This window comes from Delphinus delphis, chromosome 3 (assembly GCF_949987515.2).
Source record: "Delphinus delphis chromosome 3, mDelDel1.2, whole genome shotgun sequence".
NCBI classification, from domain to species: Eukaryota; Metazoa; Chordata; class Mammalia; order Artiodactyla; family Delphinidae; genus Delphinus; species Delphinus delphis.
Genome location: NC_082685.1, coordinates 3149793 through 3167909, shown reverse-complemented (window position 1 = coordinate 3167909; position 18117 = coordinate 3149793). Strand labels below are relative to the sequence as shown.

Below are 18117 nucleotides of genomic sequence, written 5' to 3'. Positions count from 1 at the left end.
TGGGATGAAGTAAGAGAGTGGCATGGACTTACATACACTACCAAATGTAAAATAGCTAGCTACTGGGAAGCAGCCGCATAGCACAGGGAGATCAGCTCGGTGCTTTGTGACCACCTAGGGGTGGGGTAGGGAGGGTGGGAGGGAGACGCAAGGGCGAGGGGATACGGGGATATACGTGCACATATAGCTGATTCACTTTGCTGTACGGCAGAAACTAACACATCACTGTAAAGCAATTATACTCCAACAAAGATGTTTAAATAAATAAATAAAATGTTTCATATTCCCTTGGGAGTATTTAAATATTTATCTAAAACATAGTTACACACATGAAGTTAAAGTAAGGAACGTGGGAGAGAATGATTAGTCTTTGCAGTCTTATTTACACACAGCATTGCTAACAAAGAACTATTTACTCTCCTTTTCACAAAAAAAGAAAAAAAAATGGCCAAGGTATACAGGCATGATCTAGATCCAGGAAATTATACAGGCAGACCTCAGAGATATTGTAGGGAGGGTTTCAGACCACCTCAATACAGTGAATATCACAGTAAAGCAAGTCACACGTAAAAGTTACGTTTACGCTGTTCCGTAGTCTGCCAGGTATGCAGTAGCATTATGTCTAAAAAAACAACATACACGCCTTAATTAAAATCACTTTATTGCTAAAAAAGGCTAACCATCATCTGAGCCTTCAGCGAGCCATCTTTTTTTGGGGGGGGGGGGCGGGGGAGGGGGCAGGATCTGAGTTCCCTGACCAGGTATTGAACCTGCGCCCTCAGCAGTGAAAGCGCCAAGTCGTCCTAACCACTGGACCGCCAGGGAATTCCTAGCGAGTCAATCTTTTTGCTGGTGGCGGGTCCTGCCCCCATGCTGTGGACGGGGCGGCCGTGGCCATTTCTTTTATGAAGTCTGCCGTATCGGTGGCCTCTTCCTCTAACGAACGGTTTCCCCGTGGCGTCCGATACTGTTTGACGGCATTTTACCCGCAGTAGAACGTCCTTCACAGTTCGAGTCAATGCTCTCAAACCCTTTATCAACTAAGTTATGTAATATTCTAAATGCTTTGTTGTCATTTCAACAATCGATTATGTCACGTCTTACGTGGGCGAGGTTCGTGGAGTCCCAAAACAACAGCAAGAGTTAACATCAGAGATCACAGACTACAGATCATCATCACGTAATAATGAGATAGTTTGAAAACTTGTGAGAATTACCAAAATGTGACACAGAGGAAGTGAGCAAATGCTGTTGGAAAAATGGCGGCGACACGCGTGCTCCCTGCAGGGTCGCCACAGACCTTCCATTCGTGATAAACGCAGTATCTGCAAAGCACAACGAAGGGAAGTGCGAAAAAATAAGGCCTGTCTGTACCAAAAACATGAAATAGAAATATTTTAAGATCTAAAGTATAAATAGCTAACACATATAACGGACACTGTTTTCAAAAAAAGAAGTTGGAGATGCAAGCATGACGAAATTCTCAAACACCTTGGCCTGTTCTGAGCAGGGTCACACTTCACCACAGAGCAAATAGTACTGAAATGGATGTGTGATTCAGAATTTACCAGAGAACAAAGGATACAACCTTCCCTCATATATGAACCCGGCAGCTATAATAAAACAGCCATTTCAATACTGCCTGCTCAGCAGAGTTCCCTGGGACACTTAAAAATCCCCAGGATCCCCAGGCCCTCCCAGAGGAGTTGGAGTCAGACCTCGAGGGCTGAGGCCCAGAGAAGCTGCCGTTGACCCGGAGGTGCTGGCAGGCTGCAAAACCATGCAGCTGGACCCTGAACTCCTCTTTTAGACTTCTTTTTTAAAGAGATTTAGGTTCACAGCAAAACTGACTGGGAGGCAGAGGTTTCCCACCCCCCCGCCCCACGTGTGCACAGCGTCCCCACTAGCAGTATCCCCCACCAGTGCGACGTGTGTTACAACCGATGAACCTACACGGACACGTCGTTATCACCCAGGAGCCACAGCTGACGGAGGTTCACTAGTTTGTGGGTTTGCACACACATACACTGACCCGCATCCACCGTTACGGCGTCACACGGCGTAGTTTCACTGCCCTAAAACCCCTCTGTGCTCCGCCCGTTCATCCCTCCTCTCCCCAATCCCCTCACCATTGATCCTTCCCCCCCTTCCAGAGTTCTGCCTTTTCCAGAATGTCCCAGAGTTGGAATCACAGTGTGTAGCCTTTACAGACTGGCTTCTTCCTCTCGGTCATGTGCGTTTAAGGTTCCTGCGTGTCTTCTGTGGTTTGATGGCTTTCTCCTTAGCTCTGAGGGACACTGCATCGTCTGGATGCTCCGTCCACAACCTGGACGACATTATCTCTGCTGCCTCGTCCCCTGCCGTCTCCCAGAGGTGCTCTCTGGATCGTCCCAACATGCCGGTCCTGCCACCACCCACAGCTGCCCCGGCTCGGGACCCAGAGCCCCAGCACCCTGCTCTCATGAGCACCAGCACCAGCAGTGCTCAGACCTTTGGGAGCTTGGACGGGTTGAGACCACCACCGCCGCCGCCAGAGATGGGTGTAAGGACAGCAGCATTTCCAGGGCATGCCAGTGTCAGACCAGAAACATTTCAGAAGTCGTTATGATACACGACCAGGGAGGGCTCTCCCCGTTATTCCATCCCCCTTGCCAAGAACAACCCAGCTGCCATCTACAACCATTGCTTCCACAAGAAAATATTAACATTTTAACCCAGAAACGTAGGCGAGTCAGCGTCGAGACGAGAGAACTTCTCCTGACGAGATGCAAGCAGGACCCACAAGGAGGGCACTGTCCTGTGCTCACCTGGCTGGGCATGGGCGCCGACGCCTCTGCAGCCGGAAGAGTCAGGCCTCCTGTAGAAGTCCGAGCTGAGGCCCACCTGGGGTCAGGACCCTTCACCATCCCAGCAACAAACACAGCCAGGGCACGGCGCTGAGGAGTTCAACGGACAGAGGCCAGACAGCCCATCCGGACCACTGCCACCCCATCCACCCCACGAGCCCCTCGTCCCCGCGCTCAGCCCCCGGCACCCCACGCAGGCACGTCAAGCAGCTCCTGACGGCCAATCATGGCCCTTCTCGTCACCTAGTCGCCCTCGGCTCGGACTGGAGCCCCACCTCGGCAGAGACAGAAGCAGATGGGTGGGGGCCGGGGGAGGGGAAATGGGGACCGTAGAGTGGGCACGGCATCTCTGGTGGGGTGACAGAAATGTAAAGGTAGATCGTGCTGATGGCTGCGCGTTTTTGTAAATACACTAAAACCTTCACAGAATTTCACACTTCAAGCAGGTGGACGCTAAGCTATATAAACCATACTGTCTCAATAAAGCCACAAGAGAAAAACCACTTCGGTGCCACCAGAATGGAAAGACGTTATTCAGCGACACGTGACCCGACGGGCCTGTGCCTCTGGTTCTGCAAATGCTCACAGCACTAGTCTACACCAGAGCGGCGACCCTCCTCCCTGCAGGGCGACAGCGGCCCGGAGACCCGGCCCAGTAGTGGCCTCCAGGGCCCGAGTCATTCAAGTGGAGGAGGAAGAGACCCTCAGCGCCGGGGTCCCCCGGCAGTGGACGGCAACGGTGGCGCCAGGACTCACCCTGAGCCTCCGCACCCAAGTAAGCGCTGGGGTCGACAAGACCAGATCAGAGGATTCGTGGCGGCACTCTGGGGAGGCCGAGCTTTGGGAGACAGCGAGGGAGGCACTCCCGTCCTGCCTGTGCCCACCGCGGCCCCGGGCACAGCCGGGGGGGCCGGGACTCGGCCATGGGGCCGCAGCCAAGTCTCAGGCTTCCCGACCTTCGAATCCCACCCCGTCCCCCCAGCAGAGCTCCCAGCGCAAAGGCTCTCAGCTCTGCGGCCGTGTCCCCAGGGGACACCGGGCCACACCTGGGACTTCCTTGGTCCTCAGATTGGAGGGTCTGGCAGGCAGTGCGTGGGGCCAGGGCGGCTGCTCCACACCCCAGCGCCCAGGACGGCCACCCCCCAGGGGATGAGCAGGCCCCAGAGTCCACGGTGCCAAGGGGGCACCCCAGCATCGAGCCTACTTAGGTCACCATTCCTTCCTTGTTTTTTGTTTGTTTGTTTAATACTTTTGGCCACACCGCGCACAGCTTGTGGGATCTTAGTTCCCTGAACAGGGATTGAACCCACGCCCTCAGCAGTGAAAACGCCGAGTCCTAACCACTGCACCACAAGGAATTCCCCCCTCCTGCTTTTCAACCTCCTGGAATTGTTATGCAAATGGATTCCCGAGGGCTGGTGACCCGCACAGACACAGCCCACTACAGACTTGGTCCTCACAACTGCCACCGCCCACAGCCTGGCCACCCACTGCGCCCAGGGCCCGGACTGTGTGCCCTGTGAATAACTCCTCCAAGTCAGGGAGAGCTGAGAGCCTTATGCTGGGAGCTCTGCTGCGGGGACGGGCTGGGGGTCGAAGGCTGGGAAGCTTGAGGCTTGACTGCAACCCTGCGGCCGATCCGTGGCCGAGTCCCGGGACCCCCAGCTGTGCCCGGGTCCTCGGTGGGCACAGGCAGGACGGGCGCGCCCCCCTCACTTTCTCCCGAAGCTTGGCCTCCCCAGAGTGCCGCCACAAATCCTCCATTCTGGTCTTGTCGGGCACCAGCGCCCAGACTCCCAGCGCAAAGGCTGGGAGGGTCAGGCAGACGGCGTCACGAAGGCTGCAGATGGCACTAAGCCGAGGAAAGAGTAAAGGCAGGCGAGGCCCCGGCGGCTGCTGCTGGGAACGGGAGCCACAGGAGCGCTTCTAGTGGTCGCGACGCTGCCCTGGAGGCCAAGGCTGCTCCTGCCCATGCTGCTGCAGTGACTGCCCTCCCACGCAGGGCGCTTCATCAAATGCCCCAGGCGGGAAACAACCCAGAGGTCCGGCAACAGTCCGAAGGATGTTCTGAAGGATAAATCAACCACAGCAGACCCCTGCCGGCGACCAAAGCGAACAAGCCACCGTGGCCCTTCCCCGCAGCAGCGAGCGACAGAGGCGGCCACTGACACCAGCCTGCAAGCAGAAGTAAGCGAGACGTTCAGGGACATTTAAGAGACAAAACTATAAGCAAGGCAAGGAAATTACCCTCAGAGAACTTAGGATAATTATCATATGATACTTAAGCTGTACGAATGTGCATTATATACTTCACAACTAACAAGAGTTTGAAAAAAACACACAAATCTAGGAGACTCACCCTGTGGGCTGTCTAGGAAACCTCCCCGTTTCCCTTCACTCTGACATCCAGCGCGGGCGTCCCGCACAATGACCGACTCCCTGATACCAGCTGGGTGTCCCAAAACTCAGTTCGGATGTGACCCTCTCTGCTCGGCATCAGCGCAGACCCCACAGGCTGAGGGCTCCGTCACAGGTCTGTCCCCACCTCACACACCCGCCAGCTGTAAACCAGAGTTCCCATGACCCGCTTCTCCGCAGGGAAGCACTTACTCGTTCGTGTTTTCCAGTTTATCACACGGTGTGAGAGGCACGACAAAGGATACAGATGAACAGCTGGACGAAGAGGCAGAGAGGGTGGGGTTCAGAGGGTCAGGAGGCAGAGCTTCTGTCCTCGTGGCACTGGGGGGCGCCACCATCCTGGCACATGGATGCTTTCACCAACCGAGAACCTCCCTGAGCCTCATACTTTAGATTTTTATGGAGGCTTCATCACGCAGGCATGATCCATCATTAACTCCACCTGCAGCCCCTCTCCCCTCTCCGAAGGATTGGCGGGTGAGCGGGTATGAAGCTTCAAACCACGGCCTGGTCTTTCTGGTGACCTGTCCCACCCAGGAGCCCACCCCGGATCATCTCATTAGAACAAAAGACACTCCTATCACCCAGGAAACCCCAAGGGATTCAGCAGCTCAGTGTCAGGAACCGGGGGCAGCGACCGAATAACCCAACAAGGACGCCCCAGTACCTCTGTTGCTTAGGAAACGACAAAAGCTCCAGGAGCTCTGCGACAGGAGCAGGGACAAAGGCCATCTTATCTCACAATAGCACAGCGTCCAACAACACAATGACAACACAGCGGACAAGGGACGCCTGGATGAAGGGCCAGCATTAGGGAATTCTGGGAAATTTTCCTTTATCAATTTGGGTCAGGGGTTCTCGTCTGGGCAATCCCACCCCCCCAGGGGACACTGGGCCACGTCTGGGGAAACTGTGGTTGTCAAGACTGGGCATGGCCTGGTATCAGATGGGCGGGGCCAGAGATGCTGCTCCACACCCCAGAGCGCCCAGGCCAGCCCCCCTCAGAGGAATGACCCAGCCCTGATGTGGGCAGTGCCAAGGGGGAGAGACCCTGACTTAGGGTAACAACCCATTTACTAAACGTCCTATCTTCACTCTCCTCAGAAGCTGTTAAAAGGAATCTTACAGAAATAGCTTAAAAGCACCAAGCGCTTAGCTGTGCCAGACATAACACGTGCTTTCGTCACTGTCCTCGGAGCGAGGGCCAGCCCCACACACACCTCCCAGCCCGAGGAGCCCCACACAACTCGGCACAAGGATGAACCCCAGGAAATTGCCATTTTTGAGGTCAGAAGCACTAGAATATCAGCACTTCACACAGTTCCATCTTAATCCCAGATTATACCCAATTTCAAAATATCTCTCTACAGTCACCCTTTGGTATCTGTGGGGGATTGGTTCCAGGACCCCCGAAGACACCGAAATCCTCAGACACTCAAGTCCCTTGTATAAAATGGCGCAGACTTGCATACAACGTGCACACAGCCTCCGGTACACTTTAAATCATCTCTAGATGACTTACAATACCTGATACACTGCAAGTGCCGTGTAAATGGTTGCCTGCGTTCAGCAAATTCAAGTCGTGTTTTTTGAAACTTTCTGGAAATTTTTTTTTGGAAATATTTTTTAAATGTGTTTAATGTATGTAACAGCACATATATGATGTATGCTTTTAAAAAAATATTTACTTATTTATTTATTTGGCTGTGCCAGGTGTTCGTTGCAACACGTGGGATCTTCGTTGCTTCGTGTGGGATCCTAGTTCCCTGACCAGGGATCGAACCCAGGCCCCCTGCGTTGGGAGCATGGAGTCCTAACCACTGGCACCGGGGAAGACCCGAAACTTTCTGGAATTTTAAAAAAAAATACTTCCAATCCACAATTGGCAAATACAGAACCTGCAGATACACAGAGCCGACCACACACAGTTAAAACTGAATTTTTTAAAGTTCAGAAGCTTCGGGACTTCCCTGGTGGTCCAGTGGTTGAGAATTCGCCTTCCAACGCAGGGGATGCACGTTCGATCCTTGGTCGGGGAACTAAAATCCGACATGCCACGGGGCAACTAAGCCCGCGCGCCGTAACCACTGAGCCCGTGCACCGCGACGAAGACCCAACGCAGACAAAAAAAAACACAAAATTTTAAAAATTTTAAAACAAATAAATAAAAACAAAGTTCAGGGGACTTCCCTGGTGGTGCAGTGGATAGGACTCTGTGCTCCCAATGCAGGGGGCCTGGGTTCAATCCCTGGTCAGATCCCACACGCGTGCCGCAACTAAGAGTTCACATGCCACAACTAAGAAGCCTGTGTGCTGCAACTAAGACCCAGTGCAACCAAATAAATATTTAAAAAGCAAATAAATAAATTAAAAATAAGTTCAGAAACTTCAGTTAAGTGGGTCGGAAATTTTTAGACCCAAGAGAAAACGCTCAGACACCACCCAAACCCTGGCTGATACTGCTGAGCGTCGCCTGATGGAATAAGCTGTGGCACCAAACAGAAAACATGGAACCCACCTCAACGCCACTGGGGGGCAGGGTACATAGACTGCAGTGCCCCACGTGGAACCCACACTCATGAGGGCGAAGCCCTCAGGAGCACTTGGCGTGCGTGGACAGCACTCAGGAAGGCTAACAGGCAAGACCAGGACAGAATCTTAACAGACAGAACCTCCCTCAATTTCTACACACAGAAAAAATTCTCAAATTGATTTCTGGGGAGAAGAATGTTACCTTTTGACTTAATAAACGCTAAGCTCGTTACAAAAAGTTACGGGTATAGTTTAAAAGACTGAAAGAAAAACCCTTCCCCAAAACATGAAAAGTACTCGTAAGAATGAAACGTTAAAAGTCATTTGTTTTTTCCTAGTCATACCCAAGTTTTGGAAGCAAGGACATTCGCAAGTGAATTTCCACCTACCTGCCAACATTACCTGTACTGTATCTTAGGGACTGAAACAAACTCAAGCATCCAAGAAACAGGTGAATTAGCCAACTGTTTCTCAAACTTCTTTGACTCATTGGAAAACATATATTTTCCATGGTAACCCAACTCACAGGCATACATACACTTAGTATCATAAACTGAAACAAAAGTTTCAAAAAACAAGTTACTCCACCAGTGATCTGGATTTCCTAGTTTCTTCTTTTGGGGGCTCACAGAAGCCTGCATTCTGTCACTTGCTGCACCCTCACAGGCGCTCAGCAAGGTGGAGAGGTGGCTGTCACCCCCACTTCAAAATATCAGGGGGCTCTCCCCAGGTCACCCAAAGAGACCCAAGAACCAAGATGTGGGTCTCCCAAAGTCAAACACTAAACCACGCTGCCTTTCCACATGGCTTTTAAAGTCACCGATAACCCTCACTTCTGTGGTGCCGCACAGAAGTTTTAAGCTAAAATCTATTACTTTGGGGACTTCCCTGGTAGTCCAGTGGTAAAGAATCTGCCTTACAATGCAGGGAACACGGGTTCAATCCCTGGCCGAGGAACTAAGATCTCACATGCTGCAGGGCAACTAAGCCCACACGCCTCAACTAGAGCCCCCGTGCCACAAACTACAGAGCCCACGCACTCTGGAACCTGCGCACCACAACTACAGAGCCCACGCGCCACAACTAGAGAGAAGCCCATGCACCACAACGAGAATCCCGCACACTGCAACTAAGACCCGACGCAGCCAAAAATAAATTAAATAAATAAATAAAAAATAAATAAGTAAATCCTTAAAAAAGAAACCTGTTACTTTGAGGGGAAACTATACTGCTGCCAGAAGTCTTCCCTGGAATGTGTGGGGCGGGGCGGGGTAGAAGGGAAGAAGTCATCTTGGAGCTAGAAGAGTCACCCCACAGCCACCTGCTGTGCTCCAGAACATCTGGAACCAGTAATGACCCTCCAGATCACAACTCTTCTGATGAGGAAACCTCCACATCCCGACGCCACGTCTGTGGGAATCGCCAACAGGCTAAGGGCAATATTCGCGTGGAACCTTGCCTTGAGGACTCCCAGCACCAGCACCTCCACCACCAAAACCCCATTTAGTAGGCTCCGAGCCTGTGGGGACAGCGCCATCAATCCCAAATGAATAGAGCACAGCCCAGGGTACTACCAGTGATGACTGGCACACGCCGTAAAAAGCAGACCCCCCTAACTGCATTGTGCATCTCTCTACTGGAAAGACCCCTCGGCCCCTCCTCGGAATCCTGGAACAGACTGCTCAGTAACATCCACTAACCAAGGCGGGAAAATCAGGAGGCCAACTGGCACAGAAAAGGAAATCTAAGGGTGCAGACACCTTCCAAATTCACTTAACCATGCTTAGTATCTAAAATGCAGTCCAGGGCTTCCCTGGTGGCTCAGTGGTTAAGAATCCGCCTGCCAATGCAGGGGACACAGGCTCCATCCCTGGTCCAGGAAGATCCCACATGCCGCGGAGCAACTAAGCCCATGAGCCACAACTACTGAGCCCGCGTGCCACAACTACTGAAGCCTGCGCGCCTAGAGCCCGTGCTCGGCAACAAGAGAAGCGACCGCAATGAGAAGCCCGTGCACCGCAACGAAGAGTAGCCCCTGCTCGGCGCAACTAGAGAAAGCCCGCGCGCAGCAACGAAGACCCAACGCAGCCAAAAAGAAATAAAATAAATAAATATTTAAAAAATTGAAATAAAATAAAACAAAATGCAGGCCAACCAGTACTCTTTCAACTCAAAGAGAAACTGAAAATCAGACCAAGAGTTCCCTACACTTGTAACCAACGCAGCTGGCCAGAGCTTCCAATGTGATTTAAAACCCAAGTGTAGCCAGAGAAGAGAAGGAGTGACAGAAATGAACCAAAACAACCTAATTACATTTCAGCGAAGTCACACCCATTCTGAGAAAGTGCAACAAAGAGGCAAGGAACTCAGGCTCTCAGCTGAAGGACAGAGCCCAGGGCCCTTGGTGCCTCCCAGCAAATTCCTTAACTTCTCTGCACCTTCCTCCGGGTACTGCTGGGCTTCCCGGGAGCCACTGTGAGGGCCGGCGGGGTGTAATCTGGTAGTGGGACCTGCACAATGTCTAACAGTTGCTCTCCATCGGGCAGCCTCACTCTCCAGCCAGGAAAAGGGGACCTTCTCCAACACCCCATTGTGTAAGTGCAGGCTTGGGCGTCCATTCATGGAAGTCAGAGGTCTGGTGGTCACTAACTGTCCCCGATCCTCCTAAATCTAGGTCACAGGTTGGGGGGTGGCGGGAGGGAAGAAAATGGTGCCCACGATTACATTACTTCTGGAAAACCTTTTCCCTCCGACTTTCGGGTGTCTAGTTTAAGTCGGCTTCCCTATTCCAGGACCCCTGAGCGGCTTCCTCATTTCGGCCGAGGACATCCGCTGCCCCACCTCCCCCACCCCGTAAGAGGCGCGGCCCCACCTTCCGGGGGACATGGGCCCACGAGGCAAGGCCTGGACGTGCGTTTATCCCACCAGGGGTTCCCCCGCGGAGAGGAGAGTCCCCCAACCAGGAGTCCAAGGCCTGGGGCGGGGCCGGGGGCCCTCCCTTTTGAACAGGAGACCGAGAACCACACTCAAGATTGGAGATCCACCACTGGGGGGGCGGGGGTGGGCTGTGAAGTCTCTTCCGGGCCACCCTCGGGGAGGAGGCGGGCCCCCAACGCCGGGCAGTAAACTAAGGCTCGGAGACGGAGCGGGCGTGCGGAGGCCCAGGCCGCGGGCAGCCGGGGCTCGAGCCGGGAGCGGGGCCTCGGGGGCGGGCTGGGGGCAGGAATCAGGGGCAGGGCCGGGGTCGGACTGCGTCGGCGCGAGGGTCCGGGTCCGGATTCGGGCCCGGGCCAGCGCGCCGGGCTCACCTCGTCCTCCTTGTGGTTGCGGATGCCGCGCACCAGATCCTGCAGATTCTTGTCGAACATGCGGTCGATGCTGCCCTTGACCATCTTGAGGGCCATCGCGGCTGCTGCCGTCGGGCCCGAACCCCGGGAGGCCCGCGGCCAGGCGCCCTGAGGGGGCCCGGGGGGCCTCGTCTGCCGCCCGCGGAGCGCTGCGCTGCCAGCCGCCGCGGCGGGGCGGTCTCCCAGGCCAGTTCGGCGGCGGTCGGCGGGGCGGCGGCGGCAGCGGACCCGCTCAGCAGGCCGCGCTCCCCTCCCCTCCGGCTCCGCGCCGCTTGCAAATGGCGGACAAAATGGCGGCCGGTCAGCTGACGGCGGTAACCCGGACCGGGCGGCCCGCCCCCATAGGCCCCGCCTCCCTATAAACCCCGCCCCTTCACCCCTAGACGCCGCGTTTCCCTGACAACGCCAGACAGCCCAATGGAAACGCAGACAACGGCCTCCGGGCCGCTCGGCCGCGACCCCTCCAGCTCAGGGCTCTTCCCTCTCATAGGTCAGTGACCTCCGGAACTCCACCTACTTCCTCGTTCCGGTTGTAACCACGCCCCCTAAGCGCTCCCTCCCTGGCCCGCCCCTCAGTTAAGTGACAGGTGTGGGCGGGCCCATCTGTGGGCGGGGCCTGCTATGGGCGGGGCGCCCACGTGGAGCTTCCCAGGGTGGTTCCTGGAGAAGGACCCAGCTCCGCCCTTTCTGATTCTAAAAGCTGACGGTGTCAGAGAACTTCCAAAACCGACTCTACGGCGAACCGATCCTGAGTCTCCTGCACATCTCACAAAATCCTGTGATATGGACAGGACAGGGATTAACATGGCCACGTGGAAAAACTGAGGCCCAGAACTAGGACTTCAACACAGTCTTTCATTCAACGAACTTTATTGACAGCCTACTATGTGCCAGGCCTGACCAGTGAATGAGATACACTTGGTTCCTGCCACCGTGATCCACCATAAAGAGAGTAAAAAAGCAAGCCACAAGCTGGGGTAAGATATTAGCAATACATATATCTGACAAAGGACTTATATCCACAATACAGTTAAACAGAAAATAAAGCAGAACCAAACAAAAGTTCCTACAAATCGCAAAGAAAAACACAAACCAGTTAAAACATGGCAAAAGATTGTGAATATGCATTTCACAAAAGAAGATATCCAGGGCTTCCCTGGTGGCGCAGTGAGAGTCCGCCTGCCGATGCAGGGGACACGGGTTCATGCCCGGGTCCGGGAGGATCCCACATGCCGCGGAGCGGCTGGGCCTGTGAGCCATGGCCGCTGAGCCGGTGCATCCGGAGCCTGTGCTCCGCAATGGCCAATAGACTGCTGTATCTCAGTTATGAGGGAAAAGTAAATTTAAACCACACTGAAATATTTCTGTACTCCCATAAAAATGGCTAAAATTAGAAAGGTTGCCAATTTCAAGTGTGGCAAGGATGTGGAGCAACTGCAACTCCCCTGTCTTACATTTCAGGTAGGAATGTAAAACTAAACAGCTACACTGGAAGCCTTTGTAGTGGAAGCACAGAGTTAACCACTAGACTACCAGGGAAATCCCCTGGCTGTATCTTTTAAAGCTAATATATGTATGCCCTTTGACCCAGCAACTCTACTACTGTACCCAACAAGAATGCATAAATACATCCACCAAAGACTTGGATAAGAATGTTCACAGCAGCCGTATTTATATTAGCCCAAAACTCAAAATGATCCAAATGTCCATTGACATAAAATGGATATATAACTCCTGTGGTATATCCAACAACGGAATACTATGCAGCAACAAAAAAGAACAAATCACTGGGACTTCTCTGGTGGCACAGTGGCTAAGAATCTGCCTGCCAATGCAGGGGACACGGGTTCGAGCCCTGGTCTGGGAAGATCCCACATGCCGCAGAGCAACTAAGCCCGTGCGCCACAACTACCGATCCTGTGCTCTAGCGCCTACAAGCCACAACTACTGAGCCTGTGCACCTGGAGCCCGTGCTCCACAACAAGTGAAGCCACCGCAATGAGAAGCCCACACACCACAGCAAAGAGTAGCCCCCACTCGCCACAACTAGAAAAAGCCTGCTTCACCAGTGAAACAGTAACAGTTGCTATTAACCGAACAAAAAAGAAAAAGAAAAAGCCCGTGCACAGCAACAAAGACCCAATGCAGGCAAAAATAAATAAATAAAAATTTATAAAAAAAAAAGAACAAATTACTAATACACAGAACAAAATAGATGAATTACACAGACACAATGGTGGACACAAAAGAGTGTACACAGTGTGGTTCTATTGCCATGATGTCCAATTGCAGGCAAAATTAATCTATGGTGATAGAACTAAGTAACATCATAAGTTACACAACTATACAAGAAAGAACTGGAAACTGGATAAATAAATTCAATAAAAAATTAGTAGACATGTGAAGAAGCACGAAAATGTAACTTATGAACAAGAGAACAAAAGGGATGAATAGAAATGGACCCTGGGGACTTCCCTGGTGGTCCAGTGGTTAAGACTCTGTTCTTCCACTGCAGGGGGCTCAGGTTTGAAGATCGGGGAACGAAGATCCCACATACTGCTCAGCATGACCAAAAAAAGAGAAATGGACCCTGAAATAACAGAGAGACGAGAATAAGCAAAGATTATACTATAGCTACTACAAATACACTCAAAGATTGAAAAGAAAACATGTACACAATAAAGAGAGAAAAAGGAAGATTTAAAAAATAAACCAAGGAACTTGTAGACTGAAAAAGTACAACATATGAAAAATATTCATTACATGGAATTAATAACAGATTAGACATTGAGGAAGAAAAGGTTAGTGAAATTAAAGACTTAAAAGCTATCTAAAATGAAGCACACAGAGAGCAAAAACGCTTACAAGGTGAACAGAACCTCAGTGACCTGTAGAACAATATCAAGTAATCTAATATACATAACTGGAGTCCTAGAAAGAAGGAGAGAGAAGAAGGACAAACAAAAAAAACAAAGAATGAGGCTTCCCTGGTGGTGCAGTGGTTAAGAATCCACCTGCCAATGCAGGGGACACGGGTTCGAGCCCTGGTCCAGGCAGATCCCACGTGCCGTGGAGCAACTAAGCCTGTGCGTCACAACTACTGAGCCTGCACTCTAGAGCCCGTGAGCCACAACTACTGAGCCCACGTGCCACAACTACTGAAGCCCGCGTGCCTACAGCCCATGCTCCAAAATGAGAAGCCACGGCAATGAGAAGCCCGTGCACAGTAACAAAGAGTAGCCCCCGCTCACCGCAACTAGAGAAAGCCCACTCACAGCAACGAAGCCCCAACACAGCCAAAAATAAATAAATAAATAAATTTATTTTTAAAAAAATCAGAGGATGAATGGCCACAAAGTTTCCAAATATAGTAACTATAAAACCACAATCTAAGAAGCTCAATGAATCCCAGAGGAGATAAACACAGAGAAAAGCACAACCAAGCACATTATAAATTAAAGTGTTGGAAATCAGAGATAAAGTGGGAATTCCCTGGTGGTCTGGTGCTTAGGACTCTGAGCTTCCACTGCAGGGGGCCTGGGTTCTATCCCTGGTCGGGGAACTAAGACCCCACAAGCCGTGCGCAGCATGCGGGATCTTAGTTCCCCGACCAGGGATTGAACCCAGGCCCCCTGCAGTGGAAGCGCCGAGTCTTAACCACTGGACCACCAGGGAAATCCCAGGCAATACCTATTTTCAGATAAATAAAAGCTGAGTGAATGTGTGGCCAGTAGACATACAATAAAAGAAATGTTTTCATTCCTAGGTTTTGGCACCAAAAAAAAAAGAAAGAAAGAAAGAAAGAAAAAGAAAATTAAAAAGAAAGGAATGTTAAAGGAAGTTCTTTGGAAAGAAGGAAATGTTACCAGAGATTTGGATCTATGCAATGGAATGAAGAACACAAGAAATTTACAAAATGTGGTTAATGCAATTTTTTTGTTTTTTAATTTGGCTATGCCAGGTCTTAGTTGCAGCATGCAGGCTCTTCTATTTCCCTGACCAGGGATCGAACCCAGGCCCCCTGCGTTGGGAGTGCAGAGCCTTATCCACTGGACCATCAGGGAAGTCCCAATGTAATTATTTCTTTTCCTTTTTTTTTTTAAATAGTCTCTTCCTTACTGCATTCAGGGTTTTTTTTTAATTAATTTATTTTTTATTTATTTATTTTTGGCTGCGTTGGGTCTTCATTGCTTTGCGCGGGCTTTCTCTAGTTGCGGTGAGTGGGGGCTACTCTTTGTTTCCCTGCACGGGCTTCTCATTGCAGTGGCTTCTCATTTTGGAACATGGGCTGTAGGCGCACGGGCTTCAGTAATTGTGGCTTGTGGGCTCTAGAGCTCAGGCTCAGTAGTTGTGGCACGCGGGCTCAGTAGTTGTGGTGCACGGGCTCAGTAGTTGTGGTTTGTGGGCTCTAGAGCACAGGCTCAGTAGTTGTGGTGCATGGGCTTAGTTGCCCCGCGGCATGTGGGATCTTCCCAGACCAGGGATCGAACCCGTGTCCCCTACATTGGCAGGCGGATTCTTAACCACTGTGCCACCAGAGAAGCCCTATAATTATTTCTTAATGTCTTCAGATGATAATTCCCTTTTAAAGAAAAACTAACAGCAATGTGCTATGAGATTTATTTTACAACATATTTGAAGTAAAGCAATAGTATATACAGAATGGGAGGTGGAAATGGAAATGGAAGCTTGTAAGGGTCTTACAGGATGTGTGAAGCAGTATGTTTTAACCCTAGTCATATTCAGAGACAGAAAGTAGAATGGTGGGGGCCAGGGGCTGGGGGAGGGGTGGAGAGTCAGTGTTTCATGGGGACAGAGCTTCAGTTTGGGAAGATGAGAAAGTTCTGGAGATGGATGGTGGGGATGGTTGCCCAACGGTGTAAAGGTACTTAATGCCACTGAGCTGTGCACTTAAAAATGGTTAAGATGGTGAATTTTATATTTATGTGTATTTTACCACAATTAAAAATTAATGCACAGGGCTTCCCTGGTGGCGCAGTGGTTGGGAGTCCGCCTGCCGATGCAGGGGACACAGGTTTGTGCCCCGGACTGGGAAGATCCCACATGCCGCGGAGCGGCTGGGCCCGTGAGCCATGGCCACCGAGCCTGCGCGTCCAGAGCCTGTGCTCCGCAAAAAAAAAAAAAAAAAAAAAAAAAAAAAATTTGCAGGAAGACAGGATCTGAACCTGCACTTGACCAAATCTCCTCCTCTCCTCCTCCTAATCCCAGCCCTGTCAGATGCAAGTGAAGGGATACACACAATGTGGTCCCTCCACACGCTGGAGCATCACTCAGCCACGAAAAGGGGTGAAGCCCCAACACTCGCTACAACGTGCATGTACCCTGAGAACATGATGCTCAGTGAAAGAAGCCAGACGCAGGACACACAGTGTGTGATTCCACTGATAGGAAACGTCCAGAACAGGCAGATCCACAGACAGAGAGAGTGGATACCTGGTTGCCAGGGGCTGGGGATAGGGGGTGACTCTGATGGGGACAGGCTTCTTTTGGGGTGATGGAATGTTCTGGAACCGGATAGAGATGATTGTGGCACAACTGTGGGAATGTACTAAATACCACTGGATTGTACACTTTACAGAGTGAATTGCACATGAACTGTATCTCAATAAGGCTGTTATTTAAGAAAATGACAAAGTAATTTCCAGTACAGCTCGGCTGGGCTGAGTGGTGTGTGTGTGATGATTGACTAAACAAAGGTGTGGATGGGTGACTAGGTGGGATGATACAAAAGCAGCCCACAGTTGAATGTAAATTGGTGCAGACACTATGGAAAACGGTATGGAGTTTCCTCAAAAAACTAAAAATAGAGTTACCGTATGTTCCAGCAATCCCGCTCCTGGGCATATATCCAGACAAAACTCTAATCCAAAGAGATACGTGAACCCCTATATTCCTAGCATCACTATTCACAATAGCCAAGACATGGAAACAACCTAAATGTCCATCGACAGAGGAATGGATAAAGAACATGTGGTACATATATACAATAGAATATTACTCAGCCATAAAAAAGAATGAAATAATGCCATTTGCAGCAACATAGATACAACTAGAGATTATCATACTAAGTGAAGTAAGTCAGAGAAAGACAAATATATGATATCACTTAAACATGGAATCTAAAATATGACACAAATGAACTTATCTACGAAACAAAAACAGATTCACAGACATAGAGAACAGACTTGTGGTTGCCAAAGGGAAAAGGGGGGTGGGAGAGGGATGGATTGGGAGTTTGGGATTAGCAGATGCTAACTATTATATATAGGATGGATAAACAACAAGGTCCTACTATAAAGCACAGGGAACTATATTCAATATTCTGTGATAAACCACAATGGAAAAGAACATGAAAAAGAATATATATACGTATAACTGAGTCACTTTGCTGTACTGCAGAAACTAACACAACATTGTAAATCAACTATACTTCAATTAAAAGAAAAAAAAAAAAAACAGCCCACAGTTGAGCCTCACAGCCCCCCCTGGGAGGAAACGACCCGACTTTCCAGATGAGGAAACCAAGGCCTCTGAGCTGTGCCTGACCCGCGTCAGCCAGCAGAGCCTGGCTTCTTTTCGATGGTGTCATCCTCCTCCCTGAAGCCCCCCCTGATGGACCCCGGCTCCACAGGGACGTGGATGTTTAGCTGCTTCTGAGCCCGGCACGCAGCAGGTGCTCATAAAGGCGAGGTGACCACGCTTTGTGGGTGCTCCCACCCCCAGGGACCCTCTTTTCTGAGGCTGAGAGAGGAAGCAATGCTCCCAGAGTCACCGTGGCCAGCCTGGTGGTGGCTTTGTGCTCATGGGGGTGGGGCCAGTGCCTGGCCCTGCTCCGAGGTGGGGATGTGCCCCAGCAGGGACCTCAGGCCAGCCCTCCTTCCACCCCCGCAGCGGCTGAGGAGCTGATTGGCCCACCTCGCGGCCTCCAGCCACCTGCTGCTGTCTGTCTTGGG

General features: G+C 51.1%; 1 protein-coding gene across 2 annotated transcripts in view; it reads right to left on the bottom strand.

Annotated features, from left to right (window-relative positions):
• The window catches only part of AP3D1 (adaptor related protein complex 3 subunit delta 1), a 44747-nt gene extending 33334 nt beyond the window's left edge, over positions 1 to 11413 (bottom strand). For both annotated transcript variants that reach the window (XM_060007343.1, XM_060007344.1), the window contains exon 1: positions 11105 to 11413. In XM_060007343.1, coding sequence (XP_059863326.1) covers positions 11105 to 11200 — 96 coding nt within the window. In that variant the 5' untranslated portion in view covers positions 11201 to 11413. The remainder of the gene's footprint in view (positions 1 to 11104) is intronic.
• Positions 11414 to 18117: the final 6704 nt, after the last annotated feature.